The 25409-nt window shown below is 43.1% G+C and overlaps 1 protein-coding gene across 3 annotated transcripts in view; it reads left to right on the top strand.

Annotated features, from left to right (window-relative positions):
* macrod1 (mono-ADP ribosylhydrolase 1) overlaps positions 1–25409 on the top strand; it is a 93812-nt gene that overhangs the window by 46161 nt on the left and 22242 nt on the right. For all 3 annotated transcript variants that reach the window (XM_079268477.1, XM_079268478.1, XM_079268479.1), the window contains exons 4-5: positions 8774–8803; positions 17912–18028. In XM_079268477.1, the coding sequence (XP_079124603.1) occupies positions 8774–8803; positions 17912–18028 (147 nt within the window). The remainder of the gene's footprint in view (positions 1–8773; positions 8804–17911; positions 18029–25409) is intronic.

Genomic DNA, 25409 nt, shown 5'->3' with positions numbered 1-25409 from the left:
AAACGCACACATGCACACACTTTTATGTGCACAGCTCAGCAGCACACAGAGCACCTAGGGCTCGCGTAGGGGCCCCCTGGGGCCCTGGTTCCGGGTGCAGCTGCACCACCAGCACCCTCTGGCGCTCTTCCAGAGATCATTTCCCATTATTTAGTCTGATTCAATTCAAGTGACAGTCAGACTCACAGTCCCAATCTGAATGAGGTCGTTCAGTAGAAGCTCGAGCCTACATGCACATACTGAATTTTTGAACTCCGTACTGATATCGGTATTAAAATCGGAGAAAGTATCAACATCTCGATATTCACTTTTATACATGAACAAATATCACAAATATTTTTGATCCCTCAAATAGTTTTCCTGAGAATTGTGACCATGATATGTGACATTTTGCAGTTTTACAAACCTGTCACCGTTTCTAAATATACTCAATAATACAATGTATCTGCAATAAGCTAATATCTGACATGTTGGTCAGTCTCCACTGATCAACTTTGCTGTATATAGACCATTTGACATTTTAATGTAAATGAGGATGGACACAATAACATGAACACCTGGACAATGCGATTTAATCCAATCCAGTATTTCTTCTGTATAATCGGTCTTTGTTAGGAGTGTTCGTTCATCTCTACAGGGGTTTATGCTCTTATGGGCACTGATTGTGATAATGTTGTATTGTATCACATTATGTTATAATATTTTTCCCCAACATGCAAAAACTGACAGTGTTGCTAATTGCAGACTGATATAATGGGGGATCATTTTCCTTTCTTAGTTTACTGAGTGAAAAATAGCAGCCGTATTCCTACAGGAACTATTAGTGCGTCTGCGGTAAATTACAGTAATTTATGGTCTAGTTATCCCTCGTGGTATCAGTGTAATAGCCCTGTGCAGGCAAACTGTTGTCTGAGTAAAAGTAGGTTAAAACACGTTTGATGCTCAATCCCTTGAAATTTCCAGCAAAAAAACATGCAAAACATTCATTTAACCAACAACCAAAACAGACAATAGTCTAATGGTGCAGATGAGATGGAACAAACTGGTGGTTGTATGGAAATCTGTTTACAATACAACATGATTTGGACTCAGAGGGTCACAACTCATGAAATACTACTTGAATTGGAAGTTGATGAGATTGCTCATGATTTGATTCAGTATTCATGTCTACTTTGTTTGAACTGATTATTGTGAAGGTTGTAAGTAAAATATTGTGGTTAGGTTCACCGGACCAAACACCCAGTGGATGTTCAAGGTGATATAAAGCCTTTATCACCAAGCTGTCCTCAGCCTACAACCTTTGTAAACTTCTTCTGACACATATATTTGCATGTTGGTCGTATTAGTTGATCGTCTTCTGAAGGGTTGTACTTGCATCTTCTAGCAAAGATGAATAATTTATCCAATATTACCTGTACATTTTTAGAAAAAGAGCTAACCTTGAACACCTGGATGTAAAGTTTAGTGGTTTAAAGCAGCTTACTTTTCATCCAAAGACAAAATGCTGAGACTGTCAGGCAACAGGCCGACATCACCTTCCATCCTGTTGCATTGTGATACTTCCTGTATCCATATTAGGATTTACTAAATTAATACAGCAGTTACAAGCCCAAAACTCTGTTTTCCATGTCAACATTGAAAGTGGAGTTTCTGAAAATCTTCACACTGGCCGAAGCTTTGCAAAGTTTAGTGACCTTAAACGTGTTTGGACGAAAGCTCAAAACGCGTAGAATTATTTTTACAACAATACCTGTGTGTGTGTAGACAAGACCTTAGTGACTCGCCAAATAACAAATTGGCTACTAAGTCACTGAGTTGCCTTTTTTGTGTTGAAGGATGGGTCAGTATTGTCAAACATTGGTAGTCAGGCTAATAGACATCTTCTGATATCTTTAAATTCAAATATGTCTTAAAGATGAATTATCAAAACAAAGATTTTTAGACAATTTACAAAATAGTGCTCTGTAGTATAACAAAACACCAAAGTGAAAATATATTTTCATCCAGCTTGAACTTTAAGAACTCTTAGGAACTTGTGACTAAAACTGTTGATCGTAGATTAAGATGTCAAATATTGAATTAAATAATGAACCATTTAGTTTATGAAATGACAAACGTCAGTAGCAAATCAGCAAAGCCCTTAATTACAAGCATTAACCGCTTAAAACACAACACATAGGAGTTATCTGAACTTGAATCAGTTAAGATTGTCTTCATTGATTAATCCTCCATTCATTTTAGCATTGCTAAATATAAAGAAAAGAAAAAAGTTTTAAAAAATATTAATTCTTTTCATTTTGACTGACTGACTGGTTTTTGAGTGGATCTGTTCAGGAAGTACACAAACCGTAGTTACTGTGGTCACAGGAGGGTTTACGCAGCGTCTTTGTGTCGTATTTGTGAACCCGTGTAAAGAATGTCGAGGTAATTAGCAACGACAGGTTCATCAGCTGTCAATTAGAAATCTACTTTCACACCGGCTCAGCTCAAATGAATACAGTCTTCGCTGCAGGTTGTTGTGTTTCGCCTCACTTGTAGATTCCTGAAGAGCACCATCACAGAGTGGAGTACGAGGAGATGTTTGCGTTAAGATGAATCAGTGTCTCAGCATTGAGGGGAGATGAAGGCCTTGTATATCATAGTGGGTATCAAGAAAAGCACATTCACAGTGAGACTCTGCAGCTACATTCGCTTAAAGGCCAAGAAAAGCCAACAAAACACACACAAGAATCAAGAGACTTAAGTGTTTTTAAAATCCTCTTAGCTTTACAGTAACCAGGCATCCCTACGTTGATCTATCTGGGACAAGCATTAGATAACTCTTTAACTGCTTAATAAATACAGTACTTAAGATGGATCGTCAAATGCTTTTGTCTTGGTCATTTCTTAATTCTAGTATGTTCAGTTTCTTCTTCTAACCCGTTTTATTTCCTCCTAAGGATCAATGTATCCGTACTATGATCTCATTTAATCTCAGTTAAAGGTGTAGCACCATGTCTGCTTTTATCCTGCGCTGTATAATTAGCTTTGTCCTCTTTTTTTTTTTTCCCCCATAAGGACGCCAATGAATTGATTGGCATTCTCAAGTGGACCGACTAAATGATAGCTAGAAATTAAATGCCTGAAAGAGGTATGATGGTGGTCAGGACAAGTGGGTAGAGAGACAGAGAGAGATGGAGAGAGAGAGAGAAGGCGGGAGAGGGAGGAATACACAAACAGGTTGCACTGGGGCCTGGGGAATAAGCGGGGAGAGAGCAGAGAGAATGAAAAATAAGATGGAGGGCCACAGAAAGAAAAGACAGTGTTTCAAAAAAAGAGCTTTGCATAATGGCGATTTTAGCCTGTCGTCATCATGACCATCATAGCGCTTCACTTCGAGTATAATCCCACACACACACACACACACACACACACACACACACACACACACACACACACACACACACACAGGTGGTTAAACATCAATTTTGTCCTCAGCCAAACAGCAAGTGAGTGCTTTCATCCTCTCTTTAGTTTCACCAACTTCTTCCTCTTCCGTCTGCACAGGTTGTAAGCATTTAGCTCTCGTCCACTGATGCATCGATATACCCCCCCCCCTCTCTCTCCATATGTCTCTCCCCCCATTTCACCCCCTCAGTGTGATTACTTACCTCCCCAGAAAGAAGAAGAAGAAGAAATACACTCCATCTTGTTGTTTTATGTTCCCAGCAAATTTAGTCCTGCGTCTCGCTCCTCCACCCTCAACTCTCTTTCACTTTGTCTGTCTCTCTCACTCACTCTTCGTCACCCCTCCCCGAGCCCTCCCTCCATCCCCTGACACCTCGCGCTCTCCTCCTCCACTCCCTCCCTCCCTCCCTCCTCCGACCCTCTTTTGCTCTGTATGTAGTTGTATAACTTCTCACCTTGATCCCTTCCCCACTCCGATAATTGGCGTGTCTCGGCAGAAGATGCTAGCGCGCTTTATTTAGCTGCGCAGCATTAGCGGCTCCAATTAGTCTTCTATTACCAATAAGAAAAGAGAAACGGTTTGCCTTCATGTAGTCGGCACCACGGGAGAAGGGAGTTTGTGCGTGTTTGTTTTGTGCCCATGCAACAACTGTGGCCAGTGCGCGCACACACACACACACACACACACACACCTCAAACACGCTCACAACCACACACACACAAACACACAGTTACACTTGGTCCACGCTCGAAATATGGATACATGTTTGGTTTAAACAGATGGTGAATCACTTTCCCTCGAGTACAGACAGTACTCTCTCTCTCTCTCTCTCGCTCCCTCTCTCTCGCTCTCTCTCTCTCGCTCTCTCTAATTAACTAGGTTTCAGTATCAAACCTTTGGGCTTTGCCGTCGCCATGGTTACCAAAACTCAGAAATGCTCCTGTCGGTGTGTGTGTGTGACTGCTGGCATGTATGGCGTATATGTGAGGATAGGTGTCGTAGTGTTCACACCCCTCTGTGTGTGTGTGTGTGTGTGTGTGTGTGTGTGTGTGTGTGTGTGTGTGTGTGTGTGTGTGTGTGTGTGTGTGTGTGTGTGTGTGTGTGTGTGTGTGTGTGTGTGTGTGTGTGTGTGTGTCTCTGCGACTGCATGATTGTGCATACACATGAGTATTTTGGTTGCTTTGATGCCTTTGTTTCTCAGAAGGCTGGTTGTGTCTCAAGCGCCTATGTATCTACACAGAGAACAGCGGTATTACAAGGGATCATTGATAGTGTAACGCAGGTCTATTGTACTTTACATAATTCAATCTTAATTACCATATACGCTCATGAATAAAGATTACAAGCAAGAAGAATTAAAAATGGGAAAATAAAACCAAAATTAAATCTGGACTTGTAACAGGGAAGGTCAAAGTTGAATTTGAACCTCGCACTCTTTCTCTGAAAGGCTAAACAAATTTATTTTGGGAATATATCTTCTGAAGTGCCTGGGCGGACATCTATTGTGTTTCTCATACTGTACCTACTGTAGCTGGACGTAGTCAATCAAAGACATTTCTGCCCACATTCCTGATAGATTACCTTGTAAAGTGAGCTGTATTCCTTCTGTTTACCTTCCTTACTCATAGTCTTATAAACCACGGCGCTGTGTTCTCTGACAGACCTTCAAAGTCATGGATCTATTACTCAAACTGGACTTCTTGGATTGTATTTCACTGTCTCAACGTCACCTGAAGCACCACAGCCCCCACCAACACAGTTTTATTGTCCCCAGCTGGCAGTGTGCAGGAAAAATTAGTTTCTGAGGCTATTTTGTTAACATTTGGTGCGATATTGTCCTCATTTCTGATGACAGCTGTCCAGACATAGACAGTGCCACTTCTCACGGAGACATTTCCAGCAGCTACGATGGAGCATGATTGCAGAAAAAAAAGATTTCAGCAATCTAAAACATCAGTTTCCGCCAGGCTTTGTTGTCGGCCCCCAAAGCCTGGCATCCCAACTGAGGGCAGCCTCGGTAATCCAGAAGGCAATTCGGTCATAAAACATGTTGTGATTTGAGTGGAGGAACTTCAGTATCGCTGTGCGAGTGTCTTCTCTGGGCTTTATTGCTGTGACATTATGGGAAATGTTGGACGTCAACTGACATGTAGACAAGGCAGCGAGCTGGGAAAGTGGCTGAAAAAAATACATTTCCTCAAGACAAGTCCTCAAATGCATTTAACATTATAAACCGGCACATAACAGTGAAAGCATCCACCGGCAGTTTTTTCTCCATTTGAAGTGCGCTGAAGGAACTACTTAGTGCCGTTTTGCTGGCCGGGTTTTATTCACCTGGTCCAACTGTGACAACCTTTTATTCTCATAACTGAGCGCGAGGCAACCGCTGGTCCCAAAGGACATCTGCCGTCTGCTCATACTATTGTAAGTTAAACCGTTAAATATTGCAAAGTGTGATGACCAGAGAGCATTGTTAGGTTAGCATGATCGGATATTCACACTCATTTTCAACTGCATGCATACTACTAGCTCTAAAACACATATTATGCAGATATAAATAAAAGAATTATGTATACATTTTTTGTAAAACTGTCATTTTTACAGTTTTGTGATGCTGCTGCGACAGTTTACACGTTTTATTACTTTAGATTGAACAGGTATCCAGTTTCCACATTACTAATGTCTTACTAACTAAACGTAAGCTTACATTAAGGCCATTATTGCATTGATAACGTATTCCCTCAGCTGAGAATCTATATAGTTAATAGAGAATATTGTTAGTAAAACGCCAATGGATCGATTTAGTCTCAACACTCTCGCCCTCCGAGGGAAATCCCCGACAAATCTGTCAGCTACAGTAGGTCCAGGTACGCATTTTATAGTCCACTTCAATACGAAACTCTGAGCACGAATTATCATGGCGATCCAGCCGAGTTAAAAGAGAGCCATCTTCAAAACTCTGGCTTTAGGCGCGACATACTAATCCAGCTTCATGGCGCACCCCTCTGCTGTCACTGCTGTTTACTCCACCACCAACAACTCCGTGGTGACGGTGGTTTCGGTCCGGCGCTCCACGTCGGTGCTGCGTCGTCTCTCCTTCAGGCACATTTATCTTTCTTTAAAAAATTTTTTTAAAAAGAACCCTTTCACCACTCAGATGGCTCTGGGTGTGTTTCTCAACATGGACGCGTATTAACAAGACCCATTATGTGATATCACTCTTATGTGCGGCCTGCAGCTAATCGGCAGCGGATGAATGGGAGACTTAATGGAGACATTTTTATTTGTCTGGGCTTTTACATCTCAATGAGCTTTATTTTCAGTTCAGCATAATATCCATCAGCTCTGAAACAAGCTGTGCACCTCAAATCGTCTCACACTGTCACATTGAAATAACGTCCTCTTGTTCCAGTTCATGCTGTATGGAGCTGCACATTTTCAAATTAGAGAGTGGAGATATCCACTTTGGGAGACGTTAGTGAGACACATACAGAGAAGTATGGTGTGTTGAAAGGCTGAAGTTAAGTGGGATTTACCATTAATGAAGGCAGTGGGGGATGGTGAAAGTGTTCAACAGTAGCGGATGCTTGAGAGGGAAAGACAGCTGTGGGATTTAGTCTCTCTGCTCCCCACTTTAAACTTGCCTGATACACTATCTGAGTGCGCACCCAATTGGCACACTAACTAACTAACTCAAACGAGAGACGTCTCCCATGTGTTCTCACGTAACTTTGTCACTGTCCCTTGCACAGAGATTATGTGCTTATCAGATTTTCCTAACATGGTTGCAGCAACCGAAATTTGTTCCAGGACCAGGGAAAGAATTGGAAAACATGATTTTTACGAGTTTATGGTCAGGTTTCGAGTCGGAAGCGCGGCAGCCTGCAGATGTCCCCGGGCTAGCACTGCTGACTCCACACGATTATGCGAGTGAGGAAAACACGTACATCACATATGTCAGGAGAAGCAGCAGCCAGCCTCATCACCCTGCCAGCAGTTTACACTCTTTAAGCATGTGCATATATATATATATATATATATATATATATATATATATATATATATATATATATATATATATATATACATATATATATATATATATATATATATATATATATATATATATATATATATATATACATATATATATATATATATATAGCGAGAGAGAGAGAGAGCTCATTATATTGTTATTGCATTCAAGCTACAATCGCCTCCTTGTTATTCTGACTTTTTTTAATACACATTAAACCATCTTGCCTGCCTGTTTCTCACAGAGTTGTTTATTTTTCTTTGGACTGTAGCCTCAGCATGAGTTTAGCTTTGCAGGCAGTGAAGCTACTCGTTGTGATTGTGCAATGCTTCTCAGTCCTGGTTGACGGGACTCCGAGGCTGCTGGTTCTCATTCTACCGATCTAATCGGGGACGGAGTTACACCTGCATTGCCCGGTGAACGCAATTAATTGGTGGTTGGCAAACCCAGCAGCACTGTGAGATTGAGAAATGCTGACAACAACAATAAATTATGTGTTGAAGGACGAATGTGGGGCCTTTTTTCACCCTCCAGCACGTAAATATACGTTAACAAATAACAGTTATTTTAGATCAGAGTTTCTGAACATCACATGTTCTGAACTCAAGTTGTTAATGAATACAGTGAGGTGTTGTTGATGGTGTGTTTAACACTTCCGTGAAGGGTCAAGTAAGTGCAGAGCCCAGTCTGTCTGCGACCACAATAGAGTGTTTTTACACTGATTAGGAGGAGAGAAATAGAAATTTCTCTGAAGCAAAAAGATTTCAAAACTACCGATGCAACCTTGAATTCAGCAGGGGTCAGTACTGCAAATAGTATTTGTTGTTATTCGGGCTGCATTATTTTCATCGAGGATTAAACCGTTGATTATTTATTCAATTTAAAAATGTCTCAGGAGTTCTGAGAGCCCTCGGTGATGTTTGTATATGTGCCAGCCAACAGATATTCAAATTACAGTAACAGAAAACACAGAAAAGCTAAAAAATCCTCACATCAGAGGAGCTTGTAGCAGGAAAAATTCAATATTGTTTTCAAAACATTTGCCAATTGATTGACTAATAGTTTCAGCTCTACATTCATGGTTTCATGCAGATTGGATGTAGTGAGAGAAGGATACCTCTGTTGCAAACAAGAAATCAAAACTACGAGTGTGATCTTGATTTCAGCTGTGGTCCATGTTCAGTTTCATTCATTCTTTGAGCATCCACCACTTGATTCTTGTTTCAACTCAAGTTGTTTTTAGGCATTTTTGTTTCATGAATATTTCTTCTTTCTTGTCTGTCTTTCAGCCAACAAGACTCTGCTCGGCGGAGGTGGAGGTAAGTCACAACCCGTCTGATCCTTTGCGTGTGTTTGTGTTTGCGTGCCAAGGCACCTGTAGGCCTCACTTGTTATTAATAGTACAGCGTTGTGGTGCAAATAGTCCTCCCTGGACAGCAAACCATTTAAAATGTGCCTTTAATCAAATGATGCAGTGCAGCGTAAGAGACAAAGAGTGTGGAGTCGCATGTGCGGTCTGTCTGTATATGTCTTTGTTCGGTAGCTCTCTGTTGTGGCAGGTGTGTGAGGTGCGTTTGCATGCTGCGCCGTGTCTGTCCGTCTGCCCGTCTGCCCGTGTTTCTGTGCGTTTGTGAGTGAGCGCAGGTGCGAAGTCGATAGTTCATTATTTATGGGTGTGGAGTGCTGTGGACATGAACAGTCATTTTTCAGTGTATTGTTGACTCAGTGCTTTGCTGCATGCGTGTGATGTTGGACGTCCAGGCTTAATCGATACTTGTAATAAATCTGTACAGCTAATGCGGCAGCTGTTTTCACTAAAACTTGTACACACACTCCTGTGTGTGTGTGTGTGTGTGTTAATGCTTGCAAATTTGGGTGCTGGTGCGTTTGCCTGTGGTTGTTTTCTTTTCCTTCATTTGGCCAAACAGCTTTAGCTGCTCAGACCGGCTCACTTAAGCTGAAATGTTTAACCTTTAATTTGTATGTAAAGTTGTGTGTGTTGTGTGTGCAAGACTTTTTGCTTTCCAGTCTCCATGGTGACACACCTGAATGCGTGCATGTGCATTCGTATGCGAGTTCAGTGCATTTGCCTGCCTCTAAAACTGTATTTGCTTGTCTGAAATGTTGTGTTGAAGCAGTAAGTCCTCCACCTTCACTGATATACTCCAGCTGAGCCTCGAGCCATAAAAATGGACTGCACACTCGCACACTCGCACACTCAGTACAGTCAGTCAAGCCCCTGGAGATCTACAGCATTATTTGATGTTGTCCTGAAGTCTCTGATGGCTCTATAGAGACAGATGGTTTCTAGAGAGGCCGTGAATGTGTGTACGAGTCAAACTGTTTGCATTGGCTTTGTTATTTTACATTTTTAGTCAGTTAAATGCATCCACAACATCTGTTTTAGTTCTAAAAATGTCCACCGACGGGCTGGAGGAGGCTAATCCAACAACCACCATCTGCATCAGTGTTTTGTTTTTTAAGCTCTGTCTCTCTGTCACTCTTTAACACTCTCTTGCTCTTTTGGTTTCTTTCATCTCTTTCTTATTGTATGTATTTCCTCCTCTCTGTCTCCCTTTCCAGCTCTGTCCTCAGGGGTTTGCTAAGGCAGAGGCTACAGTAGGTGTTAATTAGAGAGCGAGTTAAGCATAGAGACAAGGGGGAGAATGGAACAAACAAGAGAGACGGGAGGGAAATGGTGGTTGGAGCGAGAAGACGAGAGACGAAAGCAATGGAGGTCCAAGAGATAATATGCAGATGCAGAAGCCGAGTGAAAGAAAAACACACAGAAATCATTCGGTATTCATCTCCATACGCCGAGATCACACTCTGCACCGAGTATCATTCATTCATTCAGCTTAGTTTTTCATCAGCGGTGAGGCAACAAAAGTGCATTACTACTCAGCCTCGAGGGTACCCGCGTAAATGTCATTCACTTAGATCAAACACACACCTGCCAACATTGTTTTCTTAAATCTGGAGGGGTGCTGAGCGCCGGCTGCGCATCAACAACAAACTCAAGGGCAGGAAATTAACTTTTTTTTTTTTTTTATGTCCACTGGCTGCAGTTGCTCATTTATTCTGGAGCTTATCTGCCATTTCAACGTTTCTCTGCTTTGATTGATTTTCCAAATAGAAAAGAAATCCCAGATGATGATTGGATGATTGGAGGTTTAGTGAGCCAGACAGTTGCTATGAGCTTTATACATACAGTGTGTGTGTGTGTATATCTTGTGTGAAAAGGTCAGAGCCCCTATGAAAGGATATGTTCAGAACACTCTGTGCAATAGGTACATTGAAAGAGTTGTTGTTCACTTTCATCATCTCTCCATACCAGCTATGAAGAGACCCCTCTCTAGAGAGAGGACACTCCTCAGTTCAAATGAAGTGGCTGTGTTGGGATAAGGATGTACGATCCGACTTGTCCTTAAACCGATACCTGAACTCAGGGTATCTGAGCCGAGCTGAAGTACTGATCTGATACCGGGACTCTCTTTCCTCCAAATTTAAAATCTGAATATCACGCTGTGTGGAACTCAATGGAATAATAATTGCTATGTAAGGAACCATGAAGCCAAGAATTGCTGTGGTCCCAAAATCTGAAAGACACTACATTTTATGACATTGACAACGACATTGTCCTCACTGCAGGAATACCATCTGCAGTGTGCTAATTTGATTTGACACAAAAACTGAAATAACAAAGAGATTTTGACACAAGACGGAGCCTGAAGACGGGGTGATTATAAAGGAGGAGTTGTGCATCTTCACGACATGATGACAGACAAACCAGTTGACTCAGAGTAAAGCTGGATTAATACTTGATGCAAGGGGCAGCAAGAATCTTGTCGTAGATGCTTAAGGTGTAGGTTTTGATTTATAATTGAATTAGAAATTATTGGATTTTATCTGCTGAAATCAGCAATGTGCTGTACTTGTATAAAACTTGCTGATCAAATAGAGACATGAAGGTACAAACACAGGTGGCTGGTATCAGAGCACCTGTTCTGGGTCTGTGGGGACTGAGTGCTCAGGATGTGAACCAGCCATGAAGACAGTGCCTGCATATGATTGGTTTAGGTGTCTTAAGATATCCGGACCCAGCTCACAATAAATGAGCACGATCCCAATTATAATTTCATCCACTTACATTTTTTTTATTTGGTGGGGCGGAAAAAAGACCAAAATCCTCTCGCGCACTGGATTTTCTTGCCGAGCTTGTTTTGTGTGTGCTGACATCTATAATCTATCCTCCAGGACGGGGATGAGGTTTGATACCGTGCTCTGGAAGTCTCTCGGCTGTTGTTCCTGCGTGTCTGCAGTGCGGCCCTCCTCCTCTGCTTTCTCCCCGTCTGGATGAGGAGAATAAAAGCCGGCAGTGGACAGGCGTGTCTGCTTGACTTTCAGAACAAGGGAACAAGAGAGCATGTATTGTGAATAAAGGGAGAGAGCAGAAGATTGGTTTTGTGGCACGGAGATGAGACGAGAGGCAAAGAGCACTGAGAGTACCTTCCCACGAACAGTGCTGTCAGTGTCTCTGCCTCACACACAGACTGTTTCACCGCAACAGTGTTTATGTGGAGAAGTTCATCGTAGCATTTAACAGGTTTCTGCATGTCAACTGTGTGTATACAAGTACATGTGTGCTAGTGTGCAAAGCAATGTGTGTGTGTGTGTGTGTGTGTGCGTGCATCCACCACACCAGACCCATCCTAAATGTTGCCTTGGCAACAAGCTGACTGAAGTAAATGAGTGTCCTGGCTCTGCTGAGGGATTGTGGGAAAGCAATATGCCAGCGTTCCGCCCCATTAGTTTGACGGACAGTCTGTTTGGCCTATAAGAGGTCAGCTGGCAAGGGCAGCCATATTAGTATTCCATAGGAGAGACCTCAGGATTGGTTTTACTCTAATGTCAATCTACCTGTGTGTGTGTGTGTGTGTCCTTTTTCTTGTGTTTGTGAGGGTGGGGGTAAAGCTTGTGCTGGCATATAGCATTGCATGTGTATGTGTTTGTTTGTGTGCCCTGCTGGGGGGTTTGCAGGCTGCTCGCCAGGTAAGCATATCTCCAATTATCACTACCCAGTCCACTTACCCCTGGCTGCGTCCCTCCCTGCCTCCCCCAGAGTCGGTCAATACTGAGCCTGTGAGGGAGGAATGATAACACCTAAACTGGTCAGCCGCCTGCTTAGCTGGCTGGTCACTGGTCTACAGAAGCCAAAACACTCATTTCTACCCCCTCTTTGCATCCATCCATCTATTGCCTCCTTTTTATTCTCCCTCCTCTCTGAACCACCGCTTACCATTCATCTCCTCCCCCTTTGTTTTAAGCCCCTTTATCCCTCACTCTCTTCACCGACACAGCTTTTTATTTTTTTACACTTGATCCCCTTCCAAACCCATTTCTCTTTGTCCAACTGTGCTCGTCTTTCTCTGTCTCTGTGCGAGTCTCTCCATTGTGTGTTGTTTTTTAATATCTCTATCCCATCTCATATTTGCTACAGTGCCAGAAAACGTTGATGTGATATGTTGTATGGTAATGAAGCCTAAATAATGAATGCTGTTTTTTTTTAATATGGAAATGAGTTTGACACTTTCTAAAAGATTTTTTGTGTGTCTATTAATATAAGTTAAATTCATGACTAATTCATGCTGATATCTGTTGGTGGCATTAGGTGACGCTAATTACGGCTGATTGTTGAGTAGTTCAGGTACCCCATTTGCATGTGACGGAGTCAGTGGAGTATGAACAAGCTTCCGACGCTGCAGTGATGTTAATTTAGTTTGGGCTTTCCCGGACTCAATGAGGGATGCATCTATACCACAGGCATATATGTATGTGTGTGTGTGTACCTCACAACATGTTAAAAACAAGACTAGTTGTGTCTGAAATGTGTCTGAAATCTAACACCGATAATAGGCGTCTGGCGGGTATAATATTTACCATGTTCACATTGCATGTTTTGCAGGTATTTAGCCATAAAACAAAGTATTTATTGGCTAGATGGTGGCACAAGATGAAACGTTTTAGATCACCAAACTTCTGACAGTTGATCCCCTGGTGACCATGAATGTGTACTAAATTCCATGGTAATCCAAAGAGATGTTGTACACAGTCGGTGGTGGAAGGACCGCCCGACAGACCGACTTTGTCGGCCATGACAAATGTGTGAAAATCAATGCAGAGTATTCCTTAATTATCCCGTTAATTCTTCATTTCAAAAAGTGGAATACTTCATAAAGAAAAATGACATTTAAATCACAGATGGACTCGGTTGATATTGTTCTAAGTAATAGATTTTATTGCCATCCTCGAGCATAAATTGACCTGAATATGTGCCTGCGGTGAAGAAGTACTGCTAGTGCAGCTTTACTTCTAACGATCTTTCATTTTGCACCTCCCGCTGCTCATGAATTCCGCCTTCATATTTCTGACCGCATTGAAGTGACAGAACGGTGTCTGAATCTACTCAGTAGCGTGCGGCGCTCACGCTGGGCTGTTACACCGGCTCCCACAGAGCCAAACGTTACCACAGTCCGAATAGAATGCCAACAGTGGCTGTTTTCACTGAATGCAGTGAGAGAGGGACGGCTCTTTATATTAGTCAGGTGGGAGTCACAAAGAGACTCAATAGGTGTATGGATATTTGTTAACCCTGCTCGCCAGGTTCCAGAGAGAGAGTGATTTATTCTGTCTGTGATGTGTTGGCTGCAGTTGAAGGTTGTGCACCACCTGAAATGTGAAATGTCATGAAGGACACTGCAGTGATGTGTCTATGCATATCCGAGACTGCCCTCCAAAGAAGAACATTAATTTCGGCAAGTACCTCAAAATTGCACGTTTACATTCAAGTGACAAAGTCCCCCAATGGGTGTAGCAATGATGACGGGAACAAAGTAGGAAGGGTACGGTATTACAGAGCAACAAAGCCTGCGTAGCATGAACAGTGCTGGACTGTGGAGCTGTGTTGGTGTAGTGGCCGAATGGGGTATTTCAACATGACGCGCACTGGCCCCGAACATGCTCTATGATCGGAAAAAACAATGCGCCATCTTTGAGCGCGGTACCCAGTTCTCTTATATTACATTACATTACATTACAGTCATTTAGCAGACGCTTTTATCCAAAGCGACTTACAATTCAGATATCACATTTCTGCACCGTAGGCACAGCTACGGGAGCAATTTTGTGGTTAAGTGTCTCGCTCAAGGACACAGTACATCCACGGTAAGGAGGAGGCCAGGTTAGATGGATGAGTGCACAAAACATTGGACTTTAAAATGGAAGACAGTTTTTTGTTTCTCTTTTCCAATAACAAGTCAATTAAAGCAAAAGTCCTTGTTTAAACGAAACCATCCTCTTTCCCTAAAATGTACGAATTCCTATTGTGCCTAAACCAGAGCGCTTAACCACTGTGTGTTTTTGTTTAATTTGGTGGATTGTTGGAATCTGTATGAGGAATAAAGCACAACTAATTTGGGATAGTTTATCCTGATATTGAGAAACATCAATGCCAAAGTCAAAGGAAGCATGAAGCTGCACAAACGCAACATTAGTCGGCTGTCTAAGTGTCTTGGCAACATGCAGCGATTACTGGTTAGACTTAATTTACTGTCCTCCAAACGACTGTTGTATGCTAGGACACGTGTTACTTAATCTTGGCATTGAGCTGTATGTTCACACATGCAGATGTGCTCTGCTGTGTGTTGTGTATGTTGTGTAGAAGATTAACTGTGTATGCATCTGTAACCACGCGTTGTGCACGTGTGGGCCTGAGCAGAGAGGTTGTCGGGTCAAAAAGAGTTTCTGTAGCTAAAGGAAGTGCAGTCCTCTCATAAAGACGGAGTCACCGTATTACCGTAACAAAAGGTATTGTTGGTTTACGTTTCAGTTCAATTTCCATTTCCTTTTCTTCTGATTCTGTTCTTCCTGCCTGTTTCTTTATCTCCCTCCACACTATTCTTACATCTGCTGCTCTCCCCCTTGTTCCCCTCCCTTCCACCCTCCTTCTCTTTTCTGTCTCTCCATCTTATCACACTTGTTCTCTATTGCAGAGTTGGGCTGCTTCAAAGTTAGTGTGCAGCATGTGTGTGTGTGTGTCACCTCAAGGACTCTTCTCACGAACACAAACACACATGAATACATCTGTGCATGTAGCACATGTGCTTTGACAAGGATGCACACACACCAGCATTATTTGTGCACGCACACACACACAGCGTGAGCATGGTATCAGAGCTTGTTCCTGTGCACCATGAGGAGGTAGCCAGTGTTCAGAGCTCTCCTTTCACAACCTCACACTTGTGCTTAGCTCACAGTGCGGCCCAGTTCAACATGGCACAGCATGACATGGCACAGCTCAGCATGGCATGATATATGCCAATTTAACACAATAACATTCAGATAACACCGGACCCCCACCCGGAGCTACTCGGTTTGGCGAAACCCACCGCTGTAACAGCTGGTCTGTATACAGTCAGGCGGAGATAAGAGCCACAGGCCAACACGCTGAGCTGTGACATATGGACGGGTGTTATTGTACTATTTTTAACAAGCGCTGACAAGTCTCACAGTGCTGCGACAAACTCATTTCTGACAGATGTGTTTTATTCTGGGTTTGTTATGAATTATTGACGGCAGACTCCTACATTAGACCTCTGAATTATTTCAAAAGAAAAGCAGGATCTTACCCGGCTACAAATACTGGTGACACGTCGGCTGGTAACATTAACATTTAAATATACGCAGTATTTTACCCCGATTGGCATTTGCAGTTTATACAATGAATTTGTTTAGTATACATTATGAGGAAAACATAATTCATCTCAATATTATGTTGAGTTGCAACGCGGTTTTCAAATGTAGGCAGTGCAGCAGTTATGTTGTGCATGCTGGTTGCAGTGCATTGATCAGGGCCAACGGGGGGGGGGGGGGGGTGCGTACGTACAAAGCTTACAACTCAGACACCATGCATGATTCAGGATGCGCGTGTTCACGTCAAGAGTCCTGCATGTGGTTGACTTGAGGAAAACAACAGTAAAGTGAACGCATCCTGTCTTGGGCTTTAACCAAGAGGAGGATATTTCCTTAGCCGTGCCAAAGTGCTTTGACTGCACGAACATAACCATAAAAACATGATTCAAGCTTTTAGCCGGTAGGCGTACAATGTAGATGTTGTATTGAAAAATAACATATTACAGGGAAAACAAATGAAATATGTTGTCAGTGGACATTTTGCAGAAACATTCAGTAATATTTTGCAACTTTGCACGTAATTCAATTCATACGTATCCTCGGGATAGGGGTATAAAGTCTCTGTTGCTTGTCATTCTCCATCTCGCTCTCCCCTTGTTTCCTGTCAACTCTAGGGGGAAACCATGCAATAGGAACCCAGATGCATAATTTTTTACATTAATTCTACACTTCAGCACACCTTGCTTTCAATAGAATTTAAATATAAAAAGATTCAATCTGAATCTTGAGTGTGCATCTTTTGCTTCCATTCTTTGATGTCAAGCCAGCACTAGAATCGGTTTGTGCTTTCGTTCTTTTCTTCTTAGTCAAAGCACAATGTATTATTCATCAAAAGTGCTTTAAAGGATTCATAAATACTATTTTTCTTGTTATCCCATAGTTTCTGGTTTTCTATTAGAAATGGTAGTTTAAATATTTTGGCTTTAAAAAGTTGCTTCCTAATGGTAAATTCTATTATTTTCTGTTTTTGCACTTTAGCATTCAAACCTGTTGTCCCTTTTTCAAATCTTAATATGTCTCAAGTGTGAGTTCATTAAAGTTAAATGCTGCTTTCTTGCCAGAGAACGGTAATGATGAAGCTGTTGAGGTTGAGATGGTATAAATATAAACTTTTAGGAAATGTGTCTCACTGCAAGGTGTGCAAAGATTGAAATGAAACTGGTAATTGGCACAGCTCTAAAATTGCTTTTCAGAATCAGAATCAGAACCGTTTATTGCCAATGATTTCCTGCATCATTGCCCTCCTAGAAATGAACACAGTCACGGTCTTTAGATGTGGTGTGGATCAAAGACAGATACAGATTCATGAAAATGTAATTAATAAAGACTAATTGACCAGAAAGTCAAACTCAGCTGAGTCCTTAATAACACATTAAATGGAGTAATTAACTAAGGCAGTGGCCCTAAAATCCATTAAATAGACTGACACACAGAGAAAGATTCTTTGACTTACTAAAAATACAAAAAGCAGGATTTGGGGAGAAAAGTTAGCAACCAGCAGAAGACGGGAAATACAACTTATTACCACTAATCCCGACATCATCCAGGTCCTCCCTTTGACACCTGTAAATGTGTCATCTGGACTTCAAACATTTAGACAATTAGTAAGTAGTCAGATTGCAGAGGATTCCTATAAGTAGGCTGAATCTCTGAATCTCCTGTCCTCTCCTCTCCAGTGGACGGAGCGATCCACCACGCTGCAGGTCCAATGCTACAGAAAGAATGTGCTTCCCTCCACGGCTGTGAGACCGGAGAGGCCAAGATCACTTGTGGCTACGGCCTGCCAGCAAAGTGTGAGTATAAAATGTGTGAATGTTTGTGTAACTGCCTCCAGATGTGAACGTGTAGGAAAGTGTGACAGTGATGAAGGGTGCTTTTGAAAAAGAGCAAGCTGCACAGTTTATTTTCTAGAGATAAATTAAGGTTAGACAACCTCATGAGTGAAAAACACGAACATTTAAATAACATCAATTCACATAAAAGTACATAACTTCACTGAACGGTTTTTCTTTCTACTTAAAGTAGATCCGTTTTCCTTTCCAGCCCAAGAGGCTCATAGGTATCCACAATAATCTCACTTCCTGCCTTCCATTAATAGCAAAGTAAATGGAACTCAATTATTAAGTGGCACTCCATTGCGGCATGTATAATGTGACGAAACTGAAGATTCGACGTGACAGAAAAAGCTTTTCGAGGGGTTTTAGTTCCTTCTCTGACGTCTAAAAGACGTGACCTCGGGAAGAGCCACAGTACTCGATGTCGACATCAGGACGACGAACTGAACAGCAGTAACTACACTCTGAAAACGACAGTCTCTTCCTGAAGCTCACAGGAAACCTCTGGAAGCAGGGCTACTATTATAATCATTTTTGATTGATCAGTAGATTATCTTTTTTATTAGACCCCCCCCCCCCCCCCCAGATTAAGAACTGGTTTAATGGACTAATTAGTGTGATGTCACTTGAGTCAGCATTGTTTGGGGCTGAAGACTACAAGAAAACTACCAAACACTTTGGGGCTGGAGTTAGAAGGAAGTCAGACCCCTGTAGTCGCTCCTCATTAGCTCTATGCTACATTAGCTGCTAGCATAACACACCTGAATCTCTGTTGGTGGTAGAGGTGCATTGTGGGTAATGTAAGCGCCATGTTTTGACAAGGAAGAATAATGTGTGGAATAATAAAGATGACTTCTCTGTTTTGGCGTAAATTTTGATCCTTTTTCTAACTGTCCATCAGATTGGCCATCATCAAAGCCTTTGAATTAGATACACGTAGAATATTATTTGTCTCTGTAAAGCGTTACACACAGTTCAAAACATTCCCATGATACGTGCCCACCGCTGTAATGGTACACACACACAGCATGACGCCAATAGGTATTGCAATAATGTTCTCGCCAAGCTCTGTATAATATAATGACCACCCAGGTGTGTGTGTGCGTGTGCGAGAGAGAGAGATTAAAAGAACACTGAGTGTGTGTGATATCAGCTTATGGTTCCACGGAGAGTTTAAGTTCACAGTGAAAGGAAGGCAGAAAAAAAGTAAAGAGAAGCGATGATAAAGGCGAGCTCAAGGCAGAATGGAGAGCAGGAGTAGAAGAGAAAGATAAGGAGGGAGTGGGAGAGTGCTAAAATAAATGAGAATAAAACGAAGCAGCGTGGGGGAGGGGACCAACGCGAGGAAAGCTGAAGACAGGAGGGAATTAGTGAGATGAGTTGTCTGTTCTCCATTTGTTGGTTTACTTTGTGGATGTTAGCTGTAATGTTTGTGAGAGGATTCTGCTGCTTGTCACGGTTGTCCTTATGTGTGCTTTTGTATGTCTCTCACTCTGATATACACTCGATCTCAGAGTCTTGTTGTGTGCATGAGCATACTGTGTTTACTTGTGTCTGTGTTGCTTTAAAGGTGCTACGACATTTGGCAACATTTCCATTGCCTCTTAATGGCTCTCAACATGAATGAATGAATGAAGAATTTTATTGATATAGCACTTTTCACAGACAGTACTATCACAAAGTGCTTAACAGAGCAGACATTTAAAAGCATAAAAAACACAATGTGACCCTCAATCAATTATCTACACAGAGAAAATTAAAAAATTAAAGAATAAAATAAAAATGTAAAACATATTTTAAGAGCAGGTCTAGGACATGGGTTTACTTTTACACAAACGCCAGCCTAAACAGGTGGGTTTTGAGCTGGCTTTTAAAAGTATCCACAGTATCTGCGAGGCGCAGAGTTGCAGGCAGAGCATTCCAGAGCCTCGGGGCCACTGCCTCAAAGGCTCGGTCACCACGGCTCTTAAATCGTGTGCGTGGGACTGACAGAAGACCTAGAGCGTTTGACCTGAGAGTGCGGGCGGGTGAATAGGGGCGAAGTAGATCAGCTACATAAGCCGGAGCCTGACCGTGAAGTGCTCTGTAAGTGATGGTGAGAATTTTGAAGTGTATCCTAGAAGCTACAGGAAGCCAGTGGAGAGATCGGAGTACGTGGGGTGATGTGAGACCGTCGATTTGTCCTGGTGAGTAATCTGGCGGCAGCATTTTGGATGACCTGCAGACGGTTAAGAGCAGATACACTGAGTGATGTGAAAAGTGAGTTGCAGTAGTCAATGCGTGAAGAGATAAATGTGTGTATGATAATTTCTAATTCAGGTGTTGATACTACAGATCTCAGTTTACTGATATTTCTTAGATGGAAGAAACATGACCTGGACAGCTGCTTAACATGAGGGTCAAACGACATGGATCGATCAAAGAAAATCCCAAGATTGCGCAGGTTACAATGGGCAGCAGAGGAGAGTGGACTAATAACCTGCCTGATCATGGAGACAAACTCCTCTGGAGCAATAACTCCGTCTTAGAGTCGTTGAGTTGCAAGCAGTTTTCTGCCGTCCAGTCTCTGATGGCATTGACACAGTCCAGGAGCCAAGTTAATGTGAATGCCTCGCTGGGTTTAAATGACAGATGAAGTTGGATATCGTCTGCATATAAGTGATAGGACACATTATAGCTTTTTATGATCGGACCCAAAGGTAACAGATAAAGGGAAAATAACAGAGGCCCCAGAACCGAGCCCTGCGGTACACCACAAGACAGTGGAGAGGTAACAGACACAAAATCACCCACAGAGACATTGAAACTTCTGTCATTGAGGTAAGATGTAAACCAGTCTAACGCTATGCCAGATATGCCCACCCAATCACGTAGCCTCTTAATCAGGATGTCATGGTCTACAGTGTCAAATGCAGAACTGAGATCCAGAAGAACTAACACAGAGCAGTCACCTGCATCAGCACACATGAGAATGTCATTTGAAACCCTCAGGAGAGCGGTTTCAGCAGAGCCGGCGGCTCGCTGCTAACTGTGCCAACAGCGCTAACCGCGCTAACAACGGCAAAAGTGATGACAGAGCTAACGGTGTTCACCTGACGGCGTAATCGACGGTAACCGTTCTTATGAGCGCAGTGCAGTGCGGCGGCTGTGAGCTAACCAGTGGGGCACGCTCACGTGCACAAACATGCACTGAAGGCACCCGTGGCCAGCCCGGCGATGTAAACAAAGCAAGGAGATAACATTCATTCATTCTCTGCTCAGGTAGACATTACTCCTTCAAGTGTAGTATATCAGTTTATAGTGTGCGCCTCATGTCAGGTCCTATCCGTCTCTTACCTGCAACTAACTGTCAGCGTGGAATCTGTATTTTTGACTCACTGACTGACTAACTGTGTGTGTGTGTGTGTTTGTATGTGTGTGTTTGTGTGTGCGCATGGCCGTTGCCCAGCATGTGGTATGGAGTCTTTCTTCCCTGACAAAATATTAACTCTCAAGAATAATTCAACACTCCGATGCTTAAACACTCACAACAGGGCTTGATTACCTCTCAGCATGAGGGGAGAGAGGCGAGACAGCAGCAACACACAGAAAGCAAAGGACGGATAACAAAGCAGGCAGAGTTGTGTGTGAAGGCAGAGCGCCACCGTGGAAAAGAAATGAAAATGAAACTCGACAGGAGAGAGGCAGGGAGTTTGAGAGACAGGTCCAATCTCAAAGCCAACACTTTGATCTTGATTTGTATGGGCTTGCCACCAGATGTGGTATTTAAAGAGCGTCTGACTCACGACTTGCCAAATGGTCCAGAGGACCTGCTGTCAGCCCTCCATGCAGAGAGTCCGTCGTTGATCCCGCTGCCACTTAGCCAGCCGCATCCCAGTACCGTAGCCTAGCAACACTCGGAGTGCATGGCACACTACCGCTGCTGTTTAGCAAGAGTCGCATGCAATTTGGGGATGTTGGCAAATGACAGCTGGACAATTTCAAGCAGGCCCCGTCACATATTAACCAAAACTTAAAGGCATTTAAATCAGCAATCTGTCAACTTTGGGGCATATCAGTCGCTGTAATTAGGAGGACTGGATCAGGAGTGGAGCGGTTTGAGATCAGTCTGTTTGTGTGTAACTGTTGTAAGATTCGTGTGCACATGTGTAGTGTGCCCACATGTGTGTTTTTTGGTTGCCGGGTGGGGGAGCGTGGGCCGAAAGTGTTGTCCGGACAACCCAGCGCCCCAGAGCTCACCTGTGTACCGATGAACACAGCTGTAACCCTGCTAACCTGTTCCCCGGCCGGCCCTCGCTCCCCCGCCGACCACACCGAGATACAACAAGCGTGCCACACCGGGGAGGGAAGGTGCCGGCGGCGGGTCTAAAGACCGTTAGGGAGAGACGACCTGAGGGCAGAACCATTTTTACATCCAGTGAAGGCTGCACGCCGCTTTAATGACGTCAATGCACACTTATTCTGGTGATGAATAAGAAGGTTACAAATTCAGACAAGTCAGATGAAGAAAAGATGATTGTTTATTATTAACGGATGATGTGTGATGATGAAGTCTTTGGCGCTTGGACTCTACAGGGGGATTTGTGATGGAGGGGCGTGTGCCTTGAGCAGCAGCAAGATAAATCCCCGTGGAGTCCAGACACTGGTGGTGGTGGTGGTGGTGGTGGCTGATGAGGCTGATAGAATGATGAGTTGATGAAGCCTTTGAATCTGCGAAGATTGGGAGGTGGAGGGGCGCGTAACAGCAGCATGAACATAGTGATGGCAGAGAGACAATCATATTTAAGAGAGACAAGAAGATGAGGCTAACGATGTCATTGTTTCTTTGTGCTGTTGGATAGAAGAGACCAGCTGATATCATGACTGAGCGCCCCGAGCAATGACATGAGTGAGTACTGTGGTAATGAAATATGTAATAGAGAAGAACATGCACAACTCATTCCAAAACAGTGCAGGTCAGCTGTCGGTCAAACATATCTTTCTCGCATCTTTTTCCAGATTTTAGCCCCCCCCCCCCCCAAATAAAATCCCAATTAACTGCAATATTGCAAATATTACTTTAGTGTTGCCTCAAAAAACTGTCTGTTTGTATTGTCTTGTATTTCGGGGGATATTGGTAGAGAGTGAAGGATTCTGTTTGGGGAGTAAGTGGGAGTAGCACAGTTGGAGGTGGAAAAAGATGGAGGGAAAACAAGATGGAGATGGAAAGGCTCAGATGGAAAAAGTGCTGAAGGAAATTGAGAGGTACAAAGCAAGAGAGAGATATCACTCTGTCAAAAACTGGCTGCTCCCCTCTCTTCCCTCTCCTGCCTCCCCTCTCCCAGTTTCAGTTCCCTCGGTGGCCAATTACCGCTAATTAAAATCCTTGCTGCAGCTCTTCCTCTCCTCCCAGACCTCCATCTCTCTGCTTCGCCTGTTGCCCTGTCGCTCTCTCTTGTCTGTTTCCCTTTCTTTGAAGACGTGGTGTTTCTGCCTGTCGTGATCAACAGCTTAAACACCTTGTTTCCGCCAGTCTCATTCTCTTCCTCACCTTTCTACCTCTTTATATCCTCTTTTTTTCTTTTCCTCACTCCTACATTTGGGTCCCCCCCCTCCTCCTCCATCTCCTTCTATGTCGCTCCTATCCTCTACCCACCTTTACTTTTCATCCCCATCTCACCTCCTCCCTCCCTCCCCCATTTTTCCTATCATCAGCAGTAAGGTTTCTTTAGTAGTGCCAAGAGACTTGACAAGGCTCTGGGCTAAAGACTGTAGCACTCAGACTGTGATACCTTGCTAGTTGGGGAGTTGTTTTTTTTTGACAAGGTTGTCGACATCTTTGCTTCTTCCTGCCTCGGCGTCAGCAGTGTGATCCTTCAAGGTGTTAAAAAGCTCCTTCAAAGCTGCTGCTGCTGATGAGGAGGAGCCTGGTGATGATGATGATCACAGCAGCCTGGTGTTAATTCATTCAGTTAATTCATTCGCCTTGAAGGAGGAAAAGGGATAAAAAATGTTTTAAAAAGCTCCAGTGTTGCTTGGCTTAGGGAAACAGAGTTGGAGTTGAAGAACGTCTTTGCTCTTTGATGAAGAGAATTATGTCCGCTCCTTTTAGCGGCGGCATCTTGTTCCTCCATTCTCCGTCCACTCTTGTCCTCCTGTTTAGAATAACTGCCTCTCTGTCTTTTTCAGAGAAAGGTGGAAAGAGATAGAGAGAGCTCTAGGGGCCTTTACAAGACCTGAGCCTTCCTTTTGTGCCAAAGGCCCGGGCCTGGATTTAAGAGCTGTGTCCGCTTGACTGAGCACAAACTGAGGCCGAGCGCACAAAGGACCAGCTCGGCTTTTTGCTGCCTGTCCTGCTTTAAAGGCAGATAAAGAAAGGCGAGGGACAGATGGAGGTATGAGAACAGAGAGAGGGAGGGGAGGGGAGAGGACGGATGGATGGTCGTTGGGTATGAAAAGCAGAAGCAGCGACTCGTGGCCTCCCAGGTAAGAATAGCGTGAGGCCATTGGGGTGGAGGAGATGGAAGGATGGAGGGCGAAGGGGGAGGATAAGAAGAGCCAAAAAGAGGGGTGATGACAATTGGCAGGAAAAAAGCTGGAATGGCAGACAAAAAGAAAAGCCGGGGCGGGTGTCACCGGATGGCACTCAGTCAAGTTCTCTTAATGCTCAGTGACGCCCACTTTTGAGAGAGACAACACACACACACACACACACACACACACAGTCTCTTTGCAGGCTAAATGTGCGTAGCAAATCAGGTGTGTGATGATGATAGTTTGAGCTGCACTCAAGTACAAATTTACTTTGCTTCTCTCCTGTGTTATTTACTGTTTTACTACCTGGTCTGACCTATCTGTTACTTTGCTTCCCTTTCATTGAGTTGTTCAGCCTGTTTAATATTGCGTTTTTTGTGTGAAGAAGATCTTACAGTGTGATGGGGCCTCAGTAAAGTGTAGCAATATGTTTAAAGAAAGTGTCTTGATGCCATGTGTTAGAAACAAGCTTTTGTGTTATAATTAGGTCAGACTGTGTTTTAACACGATAAAGTAAGCGCATCTTATTTTAATGGATCTGAAAAAAACTACAGTATTCTCAGGTGGAAAACAGGATGAAACCACAGCTTTGTGAGGAGAAGGGGCCGTCTGGGAGAGAAGAACTGACATAAAAGAAAAAGTTTCAGATGAGAACGATGGAAATAGTCGGCATTGAAAGACAACTAAAAGGAAGAAGCTCTTGCACTTTACTTTAAATTATATTGTTCACACATACATTAATAACATTGATATGCAGGTTGGCGCCAGAGAAATAGGAGAGCTTAATTAAAAGATGAGTTTATTGAGTTTATGTTTTTGAGCTATG

The sequence above is a fragment of the Melanostigma gelatinosum genome (assembly GCF_949748355.1).
Source record: "Melanostigma gelatinosum genome assembly, chromosome: 5".
NCBI classification, from domain to species: domain Eukaryota; kingdom Metazoa; phylum Chordata; class Actinopteri; order Perciformes; family Zoarcidae; genus Melanostigma; species Melanostigma gelatinosum.
The sequence above is the reverse complement of the archived record's forward strand: the minus strand, read 5'-3'. Positions and strand labels throughout refer to the sequence as shown.